This window comes from Lipotes vexillifer, unplaced genomic scaffold (assembly GCF_000442215.2).
Source record: "Lipotes vexillifer unplaced genomic scaffold, Lipotes_vexillifer_v1.1 scaffold1235, whole genome shotgun sequence".
In the NCBI taxonomy this organism is placed as follows: Eukaryota; Metazoa; Chordata; class Mammalia; order Artiodactyla; family Lipotidae; genus Lipotes; species Lipotes vexillifer.
In genome coordinates, this window is record NW_006775530.1 from 520823 (window position 1) to 543979 (window position 23157).

General features: G+C 45.3%; 1 protein-coding gene across 1 annotated transcript in view; it reads right to left on the reverse strand.

Annotated features, from left to right (window-relative positions):
• The window catches only part of WWP2 (WW domain containing E3 ubiquitin protein ligase 2), a 144825-nt gene that overhangs the window by 75989 nt on the left and 45679 nt on the right, over positions 1-23157 (reverse strand). The window contains exons 5-6 of the mRNA XM_007449918.1: positions 11315-11452; positions 9018-9114 (exon numbers count right to left, since the gene is read on the reverse strand). Coding sequence (XP_007449980.1) covers positions 9018-9114; positions 11315-11452 — 235 coding nt within the window. The remainder of the gene's footprint in view (positions 1-9017; positions 9115-11314; positions 11453-23157) is intronic.

Here is a 23157-nt window from a genome sequence, read left to right on the forward strand (position 1 = left end):
TCTTTCCCTTTCAATCACAATTTTCTGGGACTGAGAAGTGCTAAAATCCAGACACAGATCTAGTTAAAATACAATAGAAATGTCACCCCGTCCCCTAAATCGTGGAGACACTTATATTGGCCCCGTTGTTCACTGTCAGGAATACACTTTGATTTGCTCTGTATCTCCTAAGTTTGTTTTGCTCTGCATTCCTCCTCCTATGGATTCGCTTTTAGAAGAATGACTCCGTCCCAGTTCCACAGAGCCTGCTAAGCACCAATCACAACCGTCATGGGGGATGCCACCTTAAAGTGACAGCTTCATAAGCTGCTCCCCTCCTGCATTTCTTATTTCCATGAATGGCGTCTCAATCCAAGAGCCTGGGAGTCCCCTACATGCCTCCTCATCCTCCACCCTGTCTCACTAGTGAGTCACCCAGTCCTGCTCAACGATTACACCTCCTATAGGTCTTTCTCCTATTTCCTCCCTAATCTGCCACCACCCACAGCTAGTCATCCACTCCTATCTCACCAGTTCCCACAGCAGTCCTCTTATTGGTCCCTGAGTCTAGCCTCAACCTCCACTGTGTGAGACATTCCTACCTTCTTCTATTCCACATGTGTCCCTTGTCCTGTCCCCTCACTGCATGGGCTAGAAAACTCTCAGACTACCATGCCCCTAGGTTCTGGAAGTGATTTAGGTTGCACCAGTGAGAAGCTCTTGCAGGAGATTTGGAAAGCAGAAGAAAGGGAGAGACCACTCTTCTGGTGGTGGTGATGGCTGTCAGTAGTTCTAGCAGTCTCCCTGCTTCACTGCCTGGACACCACTTCATGCACATGCAGTGGTTGGAGGGGCAGAAGTTTCCTGACATCTGTCTGAATTGCCACCACAGGACTATGACCTTGAAACCAAGGATGGGGAGGGGCTCATTTCTCCTCCAGCCCACGCAGTGACTTTTATAAATACCGAATTCCCCATATTAAATCCCTTTCTGCTCAAAATACCTAGAGTGGTTTCTGTTTCCTGCAATGAACCCTAACTGATACAACTTCAAGTTCATCCAGCAGATACTTACCTGAATAATTTACCACAGAAATAACACAACATGCCCTTGCTCAGAACTCAGTGGTTTCCTATGTCCAAAGAATAAAATCTGAAGTCGTCAGCAAAGCATAACCCTTTGTGAGCTGGTCTCACCTTCTTACCATCTCCCACAGCGGGATCAGCATTCTGTAAAGGGCCAGACAGTGAATATCTTAGGCTTTGCAGACCATATAGTCTCTGTCACACCTATTTAACTCTGCCATTGTAGCGTGAAAGTAGCCATAGATAATATGTAAATGAATGAGTATAGCTGTATTCAAATTAAATTTTTTTTACAAAAAGAGGTGGTCAAGAGAATAAGAAGACAAGACATAGTCTGGAAGAAAATATTTTCAAAAGACATATCAGATAAAGGACTGTTATCAGAACTCTAAAAACTCAACAATAAAGAAAGGAAAAATCTGATTTAAAAAATGGGCAAAAGACCTGAACAGACACCTCACCAAAGAAGATATACAGATGGCAAATAAGTATTTGAAAATCTGCTCTACCGTGTACATCATCAGGTAAATGCAAATGAGATACCACTACATGCCTATTAGAATGGCCAAAATCTGGAACACTGACAACACCAAATGCTGGTGAGCATGCAGAGCAACAGGAATTCTCATTCATTGCTGGTAGGGATGTAAAATGGTACAGCCATTTTGGAAGACAGCTTGGCAATTTCTCACAAAACTAAATATACTCTTACACTCTTACCATACAACCTAGCAATTGCTCTCCTTGGTATTACCCAAAGGAGTTGAAAACACATCCACAGACAAACCTGCACAGGGATGTTTACAGCAGCTTTATTCATAATTGTCAAAACTCAGAAGCAACCAAGATTTCCCGTAGGTGAATGAATAAACCATGGTACATCCAGATAATGGAATTATATTCAGTGCTAAAAAACAAATGAGCTATCAAGCCATGAAAAGACATGGAGGAACCTCAAATGCACATTACTAAGCGAAAGGAGACAATCTGAGCTACAAACTTTATGATTCCAATTATATGACATTCTAGAAAAAGGCAAAACTATGTAGACAGTAAAAGGATCAGTAGTTGCCAGGAATTAATAGGGAGGGAGGTATGAATAGGCAAAACACAGGAGATTTTTAGAGCCCCGAAAGTATTCTGCATAATACTATAATGGTGCATGCATGTCACTATACATTTGTCAAAACTCACAAAGTGTACAACAGCAAGAATGAACCCTAATATAAACTATGGACGTTGGGGGATAAAGTCCCTCATTATCATTTGGGATAATGATGTGTCAACGTAGGTTCAGCAATTGTAACAAAATGTACCACTCTAGTGTGGGATGCTGATAGCAGGGGAGGCTGTGTGTAAGTGGGGCAGGGGTATATGGGAAATCTCTGTACCTCATACTCAGTTTTGCTATGAACCTAACACTGCTCTAAACAAACAAACAAACAGGTGGCAGCCTGGATGTGACCTGCAAACGATGGTTTGCTTCAGCTATCATCCTGAATATCTATGTGTCAACGTTACCAAATAACTAATATGTCCTCGAATATGCCAAGTTCTCTTTTTCTCCATTGCATTTTCCCACGCTGCTCCCTCAGCCTGAGTGACTTCCCTTACCCCCACTTCACTGGTCTGCACACTCCTTAAAAGTACAGCTCAAATGTGTGAGGTTTTCCCCTAAACCCCACCAGGTGGATTTAGGTAAACTTTCCACTGCCTTCACTCACCATCACTATGGGGTCCATTGCACTAAACTGGAATTCTCACCTGTGTCTCTGTCTCCTACTGGATGCCAGTCCTCGATGTCAGGGGCCGTGGCTTTTCATCTTTTCATCACCACAACCTAGCTCACAGCCTGGCACTCATGTCTGTGGAACGAATATTGCCTCCAATTGCAGATACTTCAGATACTTGCCTTACTTTCTGGCACATACCACACCTCTCTGGGCTCACACAGAAGAGATGCCCAGTAAAGACCAATGAAATAAATGGATCTGAATAAATAAACGTACAATAGGGAATTCCCTGGCGGTCCAGTGATTAGGACTCTGTGCTTCCACTGCCGGGGGCCTGGTCGGAGAACTAATATCCCACAAGCCTCGCAGCACGGCCAAAAGCAAACCAAAAAAATGTACAATAATGTATAATGCATAATTTTAATTAGCACAGAATTAATAATTAATTAATTAACTAATTAATTAATGTATGAACGAATGTGTAAGTAATCTCCAGGATGACTTTTCGATGTCTGCCTTTGAGAACGCAGTGGGGCTCCTGTCCACAGTCTCAATGCTATTCCTTATACACCACCTGCTCAGGAGAGAGCCCTGAAAGCTCCTTGCGTGCAGGGACCGGATCTTAGTTATCGATGAACGAGTAAATGAAGTACACGTATTCCTTTTCTTACTCCTTTCTCATCCCCAGTAATCGTAGTGAGGCTAGAGCTAGATTTTAAGTAAAAGCTATTGGATGGGAGGCCTGAACTGTAAAGACGCTGGGTTCAGTGTCATGCTGACAGGGTGACATCACCACATGACTACAGTTCCAAATCAAGTAGCCTTTAGTCATCTCAGTGGAAGGACAGGTGACAGTGGCCAACAATGACAGAGAGTGCCTGAAGGCTCAGTTCCTACCCACCCCTCGTTACCCCATTAGCTTTGCTTCCCAGTCCCCGCTGGCACTCCCAGGACTCCCAGCAGTGTTCCCAGCAGTCTCAGGCCCCGTTAAGTTTATTTTTCTTTCCTTTCTGGGCTAGGCTGTCTGCAGACACAGCTGATGAGCTATTTAGAGCTCACCAGAGACCTTGCGCCTTTCTATGCCGCCGAGATTACAGCTCTTTTACATCTCCAGAGGTCACTGATGCCAAGGCAAGGGAGTCAATAAATCTGATATGTTTTCATCAAAGCAGGAATACAAAGGGAGAGAGGAAAGGAGGCTGGATGAAAACTTATTACAGGAGGGTCTGAACTTTCACATGTAAAAGAATCGTGTGGGAGCTTGTTAAAATCTAGATTCCAACCAACACTGCCCAGTAGTGACAGTTGATGGAGGACGGAGGCCTGCAGCCCTTCACACCAAACACATGCACACACTCACGCACATTCACATGTACTCTTACAATAAATATGTACATGATACATAATAAAGAAAAATTAATTATTTAAGCCCCTATGTCTAGATTCTTAACGAAGATCCCTTTCACAGTTTTCAGACCTATTAATGAAAAACTTTAGGAACCTAAAAGCAAATTCAATGCATTCTTCCATTTGTTGGTACCATTTCCCTGTATGACGATGGAAAATCTACGGGGATTCTAGATGGAGGAGCTAGTTACTCAAGTCAGAAGAAATCTTAAGGCTATGCTTGGAGCAGCAGCAGGGCTCACGGGCAGTCCTCTGGTTTCACCCATTAGGTGACATCACCTTAACTCCCTGGTTTCACGTAATAGCTGAGGAGTGGGGAAAAAAGCACAGGTGATGAAGAACCGGCAAACCACAGAGGGACTCCAACGTCCTGGCTTTTCTAACCTAGCGGTAGCTCTGAAGAAAGCTGCCGGTACCAGGGTGGATCCCCTTGCTGGGTTCTTTCCCCCTCCACGTCCACCACAGCACTAGCTCCTCTAGTTCACTAGTTAGCACCCTCACGTGTTAGCCCCTAAGACACTGTACTGAACCTTCGGACAGTGGACAAGTCTCTCTGCAAACCCACGCCCTCCCTCGCCTCGGTCTCTCCCTCTCCACACGCTCGTCTCTCCTCTCTCTGAGCTTCCCGTGACGCTCGCCATTTCATATACATTGTGTACGCCACGAAGACTGCGCGCTCACTGTGGAGAGCAGACACCATGTTTCTGGCAGGCCTCGTGCAAGGCGATGTGTGCACGACACCGGGCACACATGAGAACTGCAAAGCCTGAATTGACTTAGGCACGGTTCCCAAGCTGGCCCTCATTCCAGCAAAATAAAATAAACACTGGGGGATTATTAAAGGGTGTGGTAGGCCCTCCCTGTGCCAACTAGCACACTCTCCCAGGGGGCTCCATAACACACTGGAATAAGGAACGCTGGCTGAGGACGCAGGGCAGGACGGCACACTCACAGACAGAGCCCTGGGTACACCACGTAATGGTCCCTGCTCCAAACACCAAAGGGCCTCCTGGGCCCCCAAGATTAGTGCTGTTCTGACACATGATCTGGCAGTGAGCAGCTTTCATCTGGAACCCTTTCCCAAGGCCCAAACTAAATTCTCCCACCTGAGATTTCTAAGTAACAGGAGCACAGCCAACAAGGCCAACGTGAAGCATCGCCTTAGAATCACTGGCTCCACTGCTATAAAGATAAACTGGGCAGAAGAGAAATGAGTGGTCATTATCGAGCCTGGAGAATCCCTAAGTTCTGAAATCTGTCTACCTCGATGGCACACAACAATTTCTCCAACCTAACACCATCACTATACAGTTTACCTAGGTTGGTGGATGACAGTTTTTGCATTATGAAGTATACAGTGTAAACCAAAGAATATATTAAATATATAGTCAATTGAAAAAAGAATAATAAAATGAACACCCAGGGCCAAGAAATAGCATCCCCCATACCCAGAAGCTTTCACTGTGCTTTTTCCTCATTAAACCCACCAGTGACAACCATCTTCCTGAATTCAGGGTTAATTAGCATTCCCTTCCAGTTTTTATAGTTTTACCACCTATGAAGGTATCCATAAAAAATACATGGTTTCAATTTACATTTTTGAACTTCACATAAATGACATCATACTATATATTTTTTCTGTGATCTGCTGCTCTTGTTCAACATTATGTTTCTGAGATTCTACCACAATGATGCAACTATCTTTCCTCCATTTTTGTTATGGGACAGCATTTCATTGTAGGACTAAACAATGATGTATGATAGTAACTCTTTCTTAACTCAGCCAGACCCACCGACTGGATACTAACATGGTCTGTCTGCTAATAACTTTATGCCATGGGTGGCGATCCCGTGCTGGCTTCCATGTGGCAGCTCAGATGGCAAAACAACTTGAGATGTTTCACCTGAAGATCCCTAAATAGTGAGAAAGATCCCAGTAAGAGACGGAGCTTTGAGGCCTTGTTTAGCAAGCACGTGGTAGCTTTGCTGGATAAGCTTGGGTAGATGAACCTTTAAGATAAAACTCTTACACGGTTCCAGTTCTATGGCTGTATAAAGCAGGGGAAGGAGAGGAAAAGGCTGCTTTCACATTGTAATCTTCACCTTCACGGGCACATCAGAGCACCTTTGATCATGGAGAACAGCACCCAAGTCCAGGAAAAACCTACCATTCAGACGGCGAAAGCTAAATATTTAGTCTGGGAGGCGGCAAGCAGAAGCCCGTCATTCTCTCTGCCACAGGAAACCAAGGACAGCGGAGGACTGTCCCTGAATCCTGAACGTTAGATTCACCACCCTCCTAACTAGAGTCTCCTGGACGGGAATGCTTCAGTAATGCCGTGCTTCCCAGGTTTGGGTGTGGGGATGTGCGGTGCAAAAGACAGTCTCCAGATGCAACTCCCGGCCCCCTTCACTGAGCACTCCCAGTGTGCAAGGCCCTCAGACTGACAGAACTCATCTCAGTTAATTCCTACAATGACCCTGTGAGGCAGGCGATGTCCCCATTTCATGCCTGAAAAAAACTGAGAGGCTGAACATTTCAGTGACTTGTCCAATATTGTATAGCAAGTAAATGACAGGCCAGGATTCAATCTACATCTGATTCCAGAGCCTCACACTCATCCAGCAGACTACTCTGCTACCCGCTGTGTGCACGGTGACCTTCGTAAATGCGGCAGCAGTGGGGAAAGGGGGTTCTTAAGGATGCAGAAGAGACTGCCTTTGGGCCATACATCCAAAAGTGTTTGCTGCTGAATGGCAGCAGGTTCCATGCGAACACACAATAAATACTTAGATGGAAGAGGCCTGTGAAAATTCAGAGGCCATGCATGGAAAATGCTTCAGTAGCTGGGCAGGCAGAGGAGGACTCCCACACGGCTTCAGCTACCTAGAAGGCAATTTTCCCACTAACAATTAACTAGCATTGAACGTCCGCCATGTGTTATGGGCAAAAATGCGTCCGATTTTCTGCTGAAGTCTGCCTGCTGCTGTAACACTCAACATCCTCAACACATCAGCAAAGAAGGGCTATCCAGACATGTAAATTTCAAGGTCTATCAACTAGAGAACTTCAGAGAGCAACAAACAGGTCAAGAACTTAAGTCCAAACGTTAAGAGCTAAACACTGCCCTCCAGCCCCAAATTAAGGGACATCAGCTGTGTTGGACAACAATTTTCCAAGTCAGCTAAAAGACCAAGATGGTAGTTACTAGCACCAGAGCTAAGAAGGCATCATTCTCAGAGTGAATGTCTGAGGTGTTCCTCTCCACCAGCTACTCACCATTGAAGAGATTTTCTCTTCTCTATCTCTGGGCGCCAATCATGCCTTTGTTGATATAAGATTTGCCAGTTATATCGTTGGTCCTTACCCTGTGAGAGTCAACTACTTACCTCAACCTTCAAATCACTCTTCTCTGTGACTCGCTAGATGACTAGTCTTCATGGTATGAGGTAATTAAGACCTTTGCAGAGGCTTGGAGAAAAGATGACAGGCAAATAGCACCTCTGCTTCTAATGATGCTATAGACAAAAGATCCAAACATCCAACCCTCTCTTGTTCCTGACGCCTGCCAAGCATCAAGACCTCACAAACCCTCAAAACAACCAAATCCAGAGAGGCTGAAGGCTGTCCTCAGAGGGATCTTTCCAGATGTTGTGGGTATTGGCTAAAATATGCTTTGTTTCTTAAAGCATTATTCCCCCACTGCCCGGGATTTGTTTGGGAGGATTTTTACCAGTTATTCGCCTACTCTCTGCAGATACAAACTACATTCCGTATGATTCTTTTGCTTAAAATTTCCTTAAAATGTCTGGGGATTTTGTACATTGTAATAAACAATAAAACAGGTTCCCGGGACTTCCCTGGTGGTGCAATGGTTAAGAATCTGCCTGCCAATGCAGGGGACACGGGTTCGAGCCCTGGTCCGGGAAGATCCCACGTGCCGCGGAGCAACTAAGCCCATGCACCACAACTACTGAGCCTGCACTCTAAAGCCCGCGAGCCACAACTACTGAGTCCATGTGCCACAACTACTGAAGCCCGCGCACCTACAGCCCATGCTCGGCAACAAGAGAAGCCACCGCAATGAGAAGCCTGCGCACCTCAACGAAGAGCAGCCCCCGCTCGCCACAACTGGAGAAAGCCCATGCACACAGCAACGAAGACCCAACGCAGCCAAAACTAAATAAATAAATAAATAAATTTATTTATTTTTTTAAAAAAGCAGGTTCCCAACCTCCTCCCCATCTCTCAAATACACTTAAAACTATTCCTCTGCCTGGGAATTCAGTGACCGTGAAGAGGAGTCTGCACCATTAACACAGGTATAAGATGGGAATGTCGGTAAATAAAATTAAGTCATTTGGGATGTATATAACAAGTATAATACAGGTCAGACTCTATGTGCAGGAGGTCTTAACCAACACTCCAAAGGGAATCATGGATCACCCCCCGCAAATAGAAATGTACAGACAGAAAATTTCACATACAAGGAACCACTGCTCTAAGTGTTCCTATGTGCATCCTGGAAGGATAACTGTGGCTACCGTACCTGATGCATAAAAAGCAGTCAAGCTCTGTTCAACAGTTCCTCTCAGCCAAATAACCAACTGAGTCAGTCCCAACCTTTGTCAATCCTGAGTTTTGTATTCCTCTCTGGGCCATCTTAACATACTCATAAGTCAGTTATAAGCTCTCTGGAAATTTTCAACAGTTTCTAACATAAATTGTTCCTCGCCACTTCCCAACATGTTTTCAAGAGCTCCAAGCAACTTCCAGGCTCCTCCTCATTCACAAGGAGGGAGGTGTCTTACCGGGATCTCCCACCAAAGCAGTTTGTGCTGGGGGGCTGGTGTCGGTTCTCTGGAGTGACAGCCGTCCCGCTGGATTCTCTCGAAGGCGGCTGTGAACCTAGAAAAGGGATCCATCACACAAAAAAAAGACAGAAACGTTGAGAAGCTCACACCTCTGTTTGAGATGTGGGTACAGGAACAGCGTTAACTGCATGTTTTAAAGTTACCCACCCTAGGGGGACACCAACGGTCCAGCAAGCTGCAGCCTCCAGCATGACAAGGACAGGGACGGCTGGGTGAGGTCTGATCAGGGCTGCGGAACAGAGGGGCTCAAACCTGGGGAACAGCTCTTCTTCCCCAAGACCTTCAAGAATGTCTAAGGCACTTACAAGTGTGTTGCCTTATACGTTAAATGAACCACACCCCGTGAGACAGAGGATAGATGCTGGCCATGCAAAGTGGAGGCAAGGAATTGGTACATCTCTCCACATCGCAGCAACCAGAGAGCTTTTAAAAAGCCAAATCAGATTCGATCCAAATCAAATCATGATACTCTCCTGATTAAAAACCCCTCGACAGCTTTCTACTTCTTAGGTTGAGGTTCACAATCCTTACCAAGCTCTTCGAGGCTGTGCGACCTGACTGGCCTCACCGCCCAGCACTCTCCTTCTCGCTCCCCACGATCCAGCTGCCCTGGCTGCCTCCGTACCCGCTGCAGGCCACGCTCGCTCCCACCTCAGAGCCTCTGCATGTGAGACCCCTCCACCTCTTACTCAGCCATCCCTACACCCCACATCCCCCGCCTTGGCCTGTCCAAACTCCTTGTACTCCAGCAGGACTCAGTTTTCTCAGGGAAACCTTCCCTGGTCCCCCAATTTAGATGAGATTCCCCCTCAAGTAAAGGAATTTCATACCACCCAGTACTCTTCCTTCATAGATTTGTTCACAGTTACAGTTATATAATTATTTCTGCATTTACTCATTTGATATCTAACATCCCCTGCCCCTGCCAAGTAGATCACAAGCTTTAGGGAGTAGAGACCGTGTGAATTTTGCCCCTGATGTCTGGCTAGCACCTGGTCCAAGAGCTAGTACATACCAGGTGCTCAACTGTGGATGTATGTGCTGAATGAGTGAATGATGCAGGTTTTTCTAGATGCACCAAAAGTACCCCAAGCACCATGCAGGCCAGTTGAAGGAGGATTCTCAGAAGTCAAGGCCCATCCAATCACTGAGATTCCACCCAAATGCCCTTCAGATAGAATTTAAACCCTACCCCTTGAAGCTACAGAAAGCCTGCTTGGGGCCTGGAAGGTGCCACAGTTACATCACACTTAACAAGAAAAATTATGGAGAAAGCCAACTGGCTTTGGACCTCAGACTTCATGAAGTAATTTCCTGCTAGATCCAAAAGTGACTAATTTCAAACTAGATGAAAAGAAACAAACTGCCCACATTCCGGACAAAGCAGGAGACACTCTCCAATTTCCCTGCTTCTTGCCTGTATTCAGCTAGTGTGAATCTCTGAGACACAGAGTTCCCCTTTTCCAACCAAGACCGTCTCATAAAAGACACTCTCAAGCTCTCCAGGAAGTTTAACTAGATTGGGAAGAAGAAAAACGGGCCCAAGTAACATCTAATAAAGATGTTTTATTTTACAAAGTCCATGTGGGATGAAAACATGTTTTTCTCTGCTCTAGAACCAAAACAACAACACGCTTACAAAGGCTTGGTATTTATTTTGGTCCTTTAACAGAAAACAGTCCTTGAAAAATCATGTCCTGATTGTGATCCACGATGCTAAGAAGAGTCAGGGGGCTTCCCTGGTGGCGCAATGGTTGAGAGTCTGCCTGGCAGTGCAGGGGACGCGGGTTCGAGCCCTGGTCTGGGAGGATCCCACATGCCGCAGAGCAACTAGACCCGTGAGCCACAACTACTAAGCCTGCGCGTCTGGAGCCTGTGCTCCGCAACAAGAGAGGCCGCAATAGTGAGAGGCCTGCGCACCGCGATGAAGAGTGGCCCCCACTTGCCGCAACTAGAGAAAGCCCTCGCACAGAAACGAAGACCCAACATGGCCATAAATAATAAATAAATTAATTAAATTTAAAAAAAACAAAACTGAGGCTCAAAGCAGTTAAGGGACTTGCCCAGGACCCCTAAGCCTCAGTTAAAAAAAAAAAAAGAAGAGTCAGGGCTGGCTATGCAGTACCCAAACCCAGGCACCTGGTAGAGAACCAAGATCTGGGCACCTCCTCTGCCCCACCCTGCCCCGCCCTGCCCCATCCCGGCACAGCCCTAGGGAGCAGGGCGGTACTCACCATCCGTCACGGCGCTGCCATTAGGCACGCTTCCCAGATCAACAGTCGGCCCGTCCAGGAAAATTGTCAGCTCACCACCCGAGACAACACCGCCTTTGTTCTCTGTCTGCAGGTTCAGGGTCAGCTGTGTGTTCTCCACTGTTGGACACAAAAAGCAACATGGATGGACAAAAGCAAATGCACACCGAGTTCAGATTCTGTAAGTTATAAGCTCCCACTTCACCGACTCTGGCTTCCCTGGCAACTTTTTTCTACATCTTCAAACTTGTCTTGTGGCATGGAAAAAGGAACGGGAAGGAATATGCCTAAGTGTCACCACGGTATCAGGCTGGTGGGGAAGGCTGTGCTCATTTTTTTTCTAAACATTTTATATCGTTAGGTTCACTAGGTAATTTCTACTTTATTTGTTTGCTTATACCTGCAGGACCGTAAGAAAAGAGTAAGAGATACTGACAGCATACAGAGGAAGAAAGCAGTTACAAATAGCATCCCCCCACCCATAGGAAGAGGGGTGGCAAAAAGAATCGAAACAGGTCAGGAGATCCTAAGGAAACATTATCAGGAGTCATCTCTAGATAAAGGATTTCAGGGACTTATTATTTGGGCTAAAAAGTGTTTTTTAATTTTCAATCCAGAAAATGTTTCACTTTGAAATAAGGTGGAAAAAAGTTTAAAACAACAAAAGTTCAGTACAAGCAAGTCAGCCCCATCGTTACACGGTCCTGGGTAAGTCCCACAAGGAGAGACTAGTCAACACCTGGCTCCATCAGTGAGGTGAGAAGGCAGCTCAGTCACCCAGCCCCTGGAACACTAGGCAAATTCAGCTCTGTGGGCGAACAAGAAACAGAACTAACTGGCACGAGGCAGAAGCACCAAACCCTAGGCGGGCTGGAAACTGCTGCACACACATCCCTGACCCCACCCACCAAGCCTGGCTGCACCGAATGGCCTCCATCCAGTTACTGCTGAGGACCCAGAGCCTCCAGTTCAGAGCCGTTCAATAATTACCAAGAAAGAGTAGCGTTTATGAGGATTTCCAAAGAGTTTGCAGCCCTTCCATGCCACCTCACATCTTACAAAGCCAGACCAGGAAAGTGCCACATATTCCAACCTCCTTCCCCACCCACAGTATCCATCAAACTGCCACTTCATTTTCTCTCTTTGTTGCTACTGTATTATTATAAGCTGGTTTTCTAGAACAAGGCAGGGTATGTATAAATAACTACCTCCATGAACATTTCCTAGAGACAACCTCCCCTCACCAAAAAATTCTGCCCTGCATCTCTCCAAGAAACAGACACAGCCCTTTAAGAACCTAGCAAAAAAAAAACAAACAGTCTCGATCAATTCAAGGATCTACTATAATAAAGTAGAAACCAGTTTTCCCTCATGTTTTCAAGCTCTTGAAGCATCTCTCCCTCCCCTTAACCTTTCTTCCCTGTGATGGATCTCTCCAAATCCTTTTGAGTCTGTTTTCAGTCAGTTTTACTAAGGGGCTTGGTGAGTTCCAAATATTTCTATAAAAGAACACTTGTAATCTGAAAACTAGCTCCTTCAAAAGTCCAAGAGAGGGAAAGAACTGATGCCTTTCAACCAGCACCACATGCCCGCCGTGCAGATGAGCCACCTTGAAGATGGATCCTCCATCCCTGGTCTAGCTCTCAGATGATTGTGGCCCAGCCAATGTATCGAGTGCAACCTCGTGGAAGAACCCAGGCCAGACTGCCCAGCTAAGCCGCTCCCAAAACCTGACTCACCGAAACTATGAGGTAATAAATGTTTATTTATTTATTTTTCTAAAGTCAAGGAGCACCTCCCTACTCTATCATACTGAGATCCAGGGTATATAAGTCCCTAGCAGGCAGCAAAGCACAGAGGTCGAGGGCGGGTACCAGTCAGACAGACTGCATTCAAATCTCAGTTCTATCTAGTACTATGCGGTACTACACAAATTACTTAACTTGAGCACTGGTCTCTTTACCTTGCAAAACAGGAGCAGTAAGAACACATTGTTCAGGGAACACATGTGATGAATTAAACAGCACCTGGTAAATTCCCAATAAACTGTCATTTTTATTATCTCCCTGTTGACTCTCCTGTTTTTAGGCTGAAAATTCCTGATTTCTCTCAATCTAATTTGTTCATTGTATACTTGCTCTTCTCCTGACCTTTCCAAGCCTTTTTCAGCTTTCGACAACAAACTCCAAGGTCAGCAAAAATCTTCCAAGATCACCCACATACCTATCACAAGGACGTATGGTCCTCTCATCTTGTATCTAGGACACTTCCTAAAGATGTCCGGTACATCACTCTCAGGAACATGCCGGGATGAGAATTCTAGAAGGACTCCTTAATTCCCTTCTTGATATCTCAAAGGCCATCACTTTACAAATGGAGTGTGGGTACCTTTCCCCTCCTTTCTGGAAGAATGATAATGTTCAGCAGCAAGCTGGAAGAGCCCAAGGCCTCTTGCTGCTAATTTCAACCTCCTAACAGCCACCCTGCCATGGTCCTCTGACAAAGCCAGGGGCAGAGCCCACATTTTCCTCTCCACGCTCTCAACTCAAAGCTCCAACTCAGCTCTTCTGTCTGGTTTACCTGCTCATCATGTCCAGCAGAGTCATTATATACATACAGGCTTGGAAGTTACCTTGCAACTCTTAGAGACACATCTGACCTTCAAAAAGAGTGAGTGACAGGGGAGGGGGTTTTTTTTTCTTTAAACTAAGCTTTTGAGAACAAAACGCTCTACTGTTCTATTTACTTAAAAGAGAAACAGTTCAGAGAGACCTCTAAGCATCACTTCGATCATAACCAAGTGATCGAAGTGAGCATCACTCAGAGCAAGACAACCCAACACCCGGATGCTTCCTGACATGATACAGGATGAAGTACACATCATCACTTTTTTTTTTTTTTTTTTTTTGCGGTACGCGGGCCTCTCCCGTTGCAGAGCACAGGCTCCGGACACGCAGGCTCAGCGGCCATGGCTCACGGGCCCAGCCGCTCCGCGGCATGTGGGATCCTCTCGGACCAGGGCACGAACCCGTGTCCCCTGCATCGGCAGGCGGACTCTCAACCACTGCGCCACCAGGGAAGCCCACAACATCACCTTTAAAGTCTTCTTTCAAAAGCATTTAACCTGAATCCAATCAAGCCTCGAAACCTCTTTCCCAGCTTACATGAAATAAGGGGATAGAGGAATAAATCCAGTGATACCACGAGGAAGCAATCAGACCAGACCAGAAAATGGGACATCCATACGGTAACCATCCCAGACTCCTCGAAAAGTCAATGTCATTAAATAAATTTAAAAGGGGAGTGGGGGCAGGCAGGAAGAAGACTCTTTTAGATTTAAAGGAACATAAGTACCAAATGCCTTGCATAAATTTTGACGAAACCTTGGTTTGAAAAATACATTCTTGGGACGATTGGAGAAATTTGCATCCAGACTGGATATTGAATGATGTCTGAAATTACTGTTGATTTTCTTAGGTTCACTAATGGTACTGTGGCTGTATTTAGGAATGGTCTCATTCTCGGGAGATCCAAGAGTATATTATGATGATGTCTGCACTTATTCTCAAACTGTTTTGTAGGAGAACAGGCTGAAGTTTTCAGGAGTGATGTGTCATGATGTCTGCAGTTTACCTTCAAATGGTTCAGGGAAAAAAAAAAAAACACACACACACACAGGCTCACACATACAGGTAAAACAAATGCAGCAAAATCTTAAGAAGTGTTGGTTCCCGGCGAAGGGCATTTGGGCATTCACTGTGTTAGTCTTTCGACTCTTTTGTATGTTGGAAAATTGCATGATAAAACATTGGGAAAGGGTTGTGTGTTTTTTTTTAATTGGCACAGCTATTAAAGAATTAAACCTCTGACAATAGAACACTCTGTTATTCTCTTAAAAAACAAAAACAAAAAGAACACACCTGAGCCAGGGGAGCACTACAATGCATAATGGGACTAAAGAAACCATTAGCTAATTGAGTGACAGACTTGAGCATACAGGGGAGGCTGAAAGGAGTAAGTGTGGCTGGAAAACATATACTGGAATCTGAGCTATAAATAGCAGCATTAGCCACCTCTCCTCTGGGGCCCTCGGGTTTCACTGGGGCAACGCCATCAACTCTACAAAGGGCCTTTCTCTTGCACCAGGTCTTCCCCTGCCTTTTCAGGCACTGCTCAAAAATCAAGAAACTGATGAAAACATGGGTGTAGTAAGTCAAGTTCCAGAACTAGAACCAGATTGAGTGTAGGAGGCTCACCAGCCACCGTCCACCTCATCCGGCCCTGCTCCATCTGGAATCATGCAGTCCACACGTGTGGAGCGAGCACAAACTCTTCTGGTCGGTGAGATTCAACAGGCACAGAACAGACAAAAAGCTGTGCCCCAGGGGGGTTATATTCTAGTTGGGGCAAACAGACACTAGGCAATGTTTTTTTGTTTTTAAAGTAAATTGCACAATCTGTTAGGGGCAAATGCAGTAGAAAAAAAAATGAAAGGAGGGGAAGGGATGAAGAGTGCTAGAGGTGGGAGGAGGGTCTGGGGTGGTGAGAAAGTCTCGCCAGGAAAGTGACAATGGAGCAAAGACTTCGAGAAGGATGAGGCAGGGGAGCCACGTAAGTATCTGGAGGAAGGATATTCTAGGCAGAGAGAGAATGAGACACAGAGGCCCCAAATGGGGGGCACGCCTGGCAGATCTGAGGAATGGCAGGGAGGTCAGTGTGGCTGGAGTGGATGAGGAAAGAGAGGAGCAGGAGATGAGGGTGGTAGGAAACTGGAAGCTCACAAGGAAGGCCTTGGAGCGCTGGCACGGTTGCTGGCGTTTACTCGGCGGGAGATTGGGAGCCACTGGAGGCTCATGAGCAAGGAAGGGACGTGACTTCTGTTGCAGCGCAGTCACTCCAGCTGCAGGAGGAGCAAGAGATGAAGCAGACAAGACCAGGGAGGAAGTCACTGCAATACTCCAGGCGGGAGAAGTTGGTAGCTTGGGCCAGGCGATGGCAGTGTCTTCCGGGAACAAGGTAGCAGAAGGGAGACTCACCCTTTTCCCCCTTTCCAGCACGTGTTAGGAAAGCCCCATGGCTCCCCACCGAGCACACTGGTCAGTCCCCACAGGCCCATCAGGCCCTTGGAATCAAAGCTTTGGGCAAATCATAGGCAGGGGCTGCAAAAAGCACAAACGTAGAGCATGGCTGGGGGAAGTCAGATTCAATTACGACCAAGTGGAACATATACAATGAAAATATTCCGATGGCAAGAGACTTTAGTTCCTCCGAAAAAGCCGAAGTCCTGAGCTCGTGCTAACTTCAGCAGATGTCCTTCTCTTCTAAGTACCCACTGGTTACCAATACCTTGTAACGCTACTTTATGGAGGTCAACATACAGCGGTAGGGCTGGAGATTAGAAGCTAGGGGAAAAGAATTAGGAAAATCCTCAAGGACTGTGCCAGGAGATCCCTTTAAAAGCCGGCACACCAGAAGAGGCAAGAAGACACGGGGTGCTTCCTAGTGGAAACACACACCACCTCATTAAAAAGAAAAAACTAAGAACATGGATCAGATCAAGTCTCTAGATCTAGATCTCAACAGGTATGAGACTACAAGAAACACAGAGGGACAGAGGAACATGTTAAAACACATTTCAGGGACACAAACAGCAAAACCCAATATGTGGGAAACTACAGGACAAACTGTCCGTTTCTTCAAAAATGAATTGTAAGGGATAAAAAGAGGAAGGAGAACATATTGGTTAAAAGAGACTTAAGAAGAAATTCCCTGGCAGTGCAGTGGTTAGGACTCTGAGCTTTCACCGCCAAGGGCCCGGGTTCCATCCCTGGTTGCGGGGCGAGGGAGAGGAACTTAAGAGACTTATCAATCCTGTTTGGATCCTGATTCAAACAAACCAATGGTGGGGGGAAAATAATGTTGAAGACAGCTGGGGAAACGTTAAAAACTCTCTGAATATTTGATGAGATTAAATAATTACCATTAAGCTTCTCAGGTATGAAGCTGGTATCATGGTTATGGTTTTTAAGAGCCATTATTTTTAAGAGATCCATACTGAAATATTTGTAAATGAAACATGTCTGAGATTTATGTGAAAATAACCCCGTGGAGGGTGGGGTGGGAATGGCCACCTGTAGCCCGCTGTGGATCTGAGTGATGGGCACATAGGGGTTCATGGACTATTCTTTCTACTTTTGTGTATTTTGACATTTTCCATAACAGCTTTTCTTTTTCAAGCCAGCATACCTAAAGAACAAACAGTGACTGTAAACTAAAAAACGTACACAAATTCAATGTTACATATACACATTTTGAAATATGAAAAGGTAGAAAATATACAATCAAGCTGCTTAGGGAGTAGCTCTGATGGTTATTTTCCCTCACTTCAAAGCCTCAGATTTGCAAGTGGCTTCAGGTTAATAATTTCCTATTGGGAAGAGTTGTTACGTGCAACAAGGATGAGTAATATTTTTCTAAGACTTACTTTTTCCCTTTCCTGACATGGACTTTTTAATATGCTGTTTGCATATGGTACCAATAAGTATAGATAAATAGGGCATGGAAGTTGCCTTCCTCATTCCGACAGAAGAAAACAACTACATAAACCAGAACTGCCAAACTCTGCCCCTATAGTGCAATTCAGTTAAGCCCAGAAGCCCTGCCTGGGCAGTTTCACTGCAGTGTATGAAGGAACTTTCTGCTTTAGAATCTTCTATCATCACTGTCCTTCCCTGCTCTCACACCACCAAAATGTATGTGCATGTATACGCTTATATCGTTTAAGAGAAAAAAATATTTTCTTCCTAACTCAGAATACAAATGTAAGGATTTACCTGGAAATTTGAGAAAAACAAAACAGGACACAAAGTAGGATATTTTTAAGGGAGACCAAGTACTCTCCGGCCAAGAGTCTCAGAAGCCCGAGGAAGATGTGATTGATTTGGCCTTAACAGAGCTGTTCAGTGGAACAAACAAACCTCCTTCTTCCGGCCTCCTTCTGCCCTCAATCCCATAGGCCCATCAAAAGAAAGTGAAAATAAACAGGGCATTCATTAACAGGTCAGTGTTCATTCTACACGTAGCTGTGAAACACTGGTGCACAGAGGAACGGAACCGAAGGAAATTCCAGAAGGGCAGAGAGTAAACAGTCTCCTTTCCCTTCACTGGCTCCCCGTTAACTCAGACACACACAGACTGGAGGCTACCCCAGGTTTAAAGAGAACACTGTTTCACATTCCCTTCGCAGTAAAGAAAGCCAGAGGCTTCCAGGATTTACTGTTATGATGTCTCTTTGGCTTCCAACCTTAGCCAGAGCCTAACAAGAGAAAGCCTCTTCTACCAAGCTAGCAGCACGTTGTAGACACTGGAATTCTTGTTAGGGTACCAAGGTTGACTCTGCTTCACCCACCTTCCCTCGGCCCCCATCACTCAAGCCTTGGCAGAGTCTTCCCAGAACATATGGCGTAAGGAAGCGTCTACCTTGGCCTTGAAGCTTCTTCTGTAGGCTGCTGCTGGGAATGTATCCTTAATTATCTCCAAATTAAAGTCTTGGCTGGGGCTTCCCTGGTGGTGCAATGGTTAAGAATCCGCCTGCCAATGCAGGGGACACGGGTTCAAGCTCAGGTCCAGGAAGATCCCACATGCCGCGGAGCAACTAAGCCCATGCACCACAACTACTGAGTTTGCGCTCTAGAGCCCGCGTGCCACAACTACTGAGCCCAGGCGCCACAACTACTGAAGCCCACGCACCTAGAGCCCATGCTCCACAACAAGAGAAGCCACCGCAGTGAGAAGCCGCACACCACAATGAAGAGCAGCCCCCACTTGCCACAACTAGAGAAAGCCCGCACGCACCAACAAAGAACCAACGCAGCCAGAAATAAATAAATAAATAAAAGTTTAAAGTCTTGGTTGACTGACGGTTGCATAAACTCCTCTAAAAATGAAAAGAGCTTCATTTTACAAAGCCAGATTTTAAACTTTTATTTTTCTCCTTTTTTTCTTATGCATTCATTCAAGAAGCATTTTCTGGGCATCCTTTATGTGCCTGACACTGTGCTAGAAGCTGGGTTATAATGAAGGAAAATGGACATAGTCTCTGCTTTTAGGAACCTCACAAGTCAATGGGAGAAACAGAAGTAACTAAATAATGTCACAAAGAAATGTAAAGTTGCAACTGTGAAACAGATTTCATGCAAGAGACCTTATGGTCCCATCAGTGCTGGATATTTGGCCTGGTCAGGGCATCAGGAAAAGTTTCCTGAGGAACTGACAGCTCAACTGTGATCTGAAGTTTCAGGCAAAGAGCTAGCACGTTGCAGAGTGAAGCAGGCTGGGGAAGAAGACCAGTCAGAGAGGCAGGAGCAAAGTCAGAAAGGAGTCCTGAGAAGGCAGGAAAGGGTGGGCTCCAAAGCATGGATGGAGAGTCTGCCCTTCACATGGGAGGAAGAGGGACGGCTCACCTCCAACCACAAGAATGATAGAGGAGACATTAGGCACATGCATCCTCGTTTCGGTACATGACAGACTCGTCAGTCATGATTGTCCTTATTTCTCTTGATTCAGGGTCACAGTGTTGTACAGTCCAAACCCCTGCAGCTACACATGCTTTTCTTTACTTACAAAAAAAAAAAATGGGGTTTCCCTGGTGGCACAGTGGTTGAGAGTCCGCCTGCTGATGCAGGGGACGCGGGTTCGTGCCCCGGTCCGGGAAGATCCCACATGCCGCGGAGCGGCTGGGCCCGTGAGACATGGCTGCTGAGCCTGCGCGTCCGGAGCCTGTGTTCCACAACGGGAGAGGCCACAACAGTGAGAGGCCCGCATACTGGGAAAAAAAAAAAAAAAAAGCACTGACATAGACACTTCAGAACTGGCTATTCATCTGAGTCATCTATCTAATAAGGTACATTATAGACAAAGAGTCCCTCTTGAATCAACTGAGGGTCCCCTTCACATATGAAACAAAAAAAAGCCTCATCTGTCTTGGTAAATCTCACTGTGTGTAAAGCTATAGCCTATTTTTAAAGTGATATAGAGGAAATAAATACAGATCTGGGAAAGTTGCATCTTTAGGATAAACTGTCAGTTCACATTAATTACTGTGGCCTTGTCATTAGAGTTCCTCTATCCCAAGGCAGGGGGATCACCCATTAATTCGGAGGATTCCTAGACTAGGCCCATCTGAGCAGCTCAACCATTCTCTGCGCCCTCAGGGAACCTCGGTGACTATACCACCTCTCCCCGTTGCACAGAATTGAGGACGTGTTTGTAAACACAGCAGAAAAAGGGTTTCAATGAACAAACCTCCTTTTCAACGGTCTCAGAATAGTGAAATCCAGGAGCCCAGCTAGAAGAGCGCTTTCATGGTTAAGGTTCTGCTTTTAAACAAATCAGCAAAGTGGAGGAATTGGATGAAGGTAGTCAAAAAGTACAAACTTCCAGTTGTAAGATAAATAAGGACCAAGGATGTGATGGACAGCGTGGTGACTACAGTTAACACTGCGGTATGATCTATTGGAAAGATGCAAAGACAGGAAATCCTAAAAGTTCTCATCACAAGGAAAAAAAACACCTTTTTCCTTTATTCTTTTTGTATCTACCTGAGATGATGAAGGTTAACTAAACTTATTGTGGTAAACACTTCACAATAAAAAAAAATTCCCAGGCTTCCCTGGTGGCGCAGTGGTTGAGAGTCCACCTGCCGATGCAGGGGACACGGGTTCATGACCCAGTCTGGGAAGATCCCACATGCCGCGGAGCGGCTGGGCCCGTGAGCCATGGCCGCTGAGCCTGCGCGTCCGGAGCCTGTGCTCTGCAACAAGAGAAGCCACCATAGTGAGAGGCCCGCGCACAGCGATGAAGAGTGGCCCCCGCTTGCCACAACTAGAGAAAGCCCTCGCACAGAAACGAAGACCCAACACAGCAAAAATTAATTAATTAATTAATAAAATCCTACCCTCAACATCCTAAAAAAAAAAAAAGATTAGGATTAATGTTTATGAAGAGTGAACAACATGGAAAATCATTTACACTACAATGTTAATTTTAAAAAAAACAAGAACATGGAGTTATAAAAAGCACCCTATTATTAAAACCCTGTAAAAATAAGTATGTAAAGGGGCAAAGAAATAAATGAAGCAGAGAAAAACAGTAAGTTGTGTTTGAAGAGTCAGATTATGAAATAAAGGTTTCACTTTTTAAATTTCCATTATCTGCACAGTGCATATGTATTTTTTCTCAATTTCCAGTATCAGTTACACATGTATACAGAAGTGTTTACAAATGAAATGACATGATGCCTAAGATTTGCTTTCAAATACATCCCCAAAAAGCGGGGGCTAGAGATGAAAGACAACTGGACACATGCTCCTCATTGTTCAAAGTGGGTAATGGATACAGGATGATTCAGTCATTACATGATTCTCTCTACTTTTATTTATCTTTGAAACTTTCCATAATAAAAAGTTTTAAAATTTCCCCATTTATGCTATATAATATTTGCTCCACAATAAATAACATTAACTTACAATTTTTTAAACATGCTTATTATTAAAAATTCAAAATATGAAAAAAGGAAAAAGAAATTCAAAATATGATGTAAGCACACATATTCCAAACCCTTTCCCCATGACATAGGTCACTGTCGTCAACTTTGTATGAAGTCACCAGACTTGCAAACACCAGCACAAAAACACACGTATAAACTACACATGCAAAAGTGAATTACCCTAGGCCCACATGTTGTGCCCCTTGACTTGTAAAGTATCCTAAGAATCTTTAAAAATATATACAGAAGCAATCTATCTGTTGAGGAGGGTTTTAGGATTGAGGGAGCAGCACGTTCAAAGGGAATTCAGCCTTTACCACAATGTCCCCGGCCCCAAAAGAATGAATTCATGTAATACACATGTAAATAAACATTAATCAGTTAATTAGGAGTGGGAGGGAGGGAAGACACAGACATCATATTCTGAGAACTGTGTGCCTTGCTATCCTGTACATAATAAACAGCATCCCCCAGGCCGGGCCTGACGCTAAGGTGAAAATCTCCGCTCTGTACCTGACCGTAGCACCGACCGCACTACGCGTGTAACTGTGGCACTCTCACTCTGATCCAGGATCGCTTTCCCTCCCAACTCACCACTATCCTACAAGAGTAAGTCTCCTGCTCTAAGAAAAATGCTCCTAGAATCCCAGAAGACCGAAGGAAAAGAGGAAATCATGTACTCCGATGAGCTAAACAAGGTCTGATCTTCGTACGACCCCAGCAGCCGCGTTGTCTCCCCTGAAGAACCTGGGAGACTGGATGGGCAGGCAGGCGGGAGCCACTCTCAGGGAACTGGCACAAGGAAGAGGCCCCGTCATCAGATGCAATGTTTCAGGGTTGGTTTTTTTTCTGGCAAGCAGAAGGAAACTGCTCATATATCCAGGCAACAGTCTCATTTTCCTATCTCCAGACTGAGATGTGCTGGGCGTGTAAATGACACACCAGATCTCATGTGTTAAAATGATAAAATTTGGTATATATTGGACTAAAGAAAATAGATCATTAAAACAAATTTCCCCTGTTTATTTCTGTTTTTACTTTCTCTAATGTGGCTATTAGAAAACTTTAAATTGTGTCTGTGGCTCACATCACATTTCTACTGGACAGCGCTGCTTGGGTGCCTCCTTCCTGCTGTTTTTGGTCATAATCTTGAGCAGCTGTCTGCCAAGGCCTGGCCAGCCCCAGGGGCGTTCCCTGTGTAACTTGACTGAACTAAGCTTTTTCCTGCCTCCAAGCTTCCTTCAGCCTGGAATGCTTTTCTCCTTGTTGGCCTGGACAA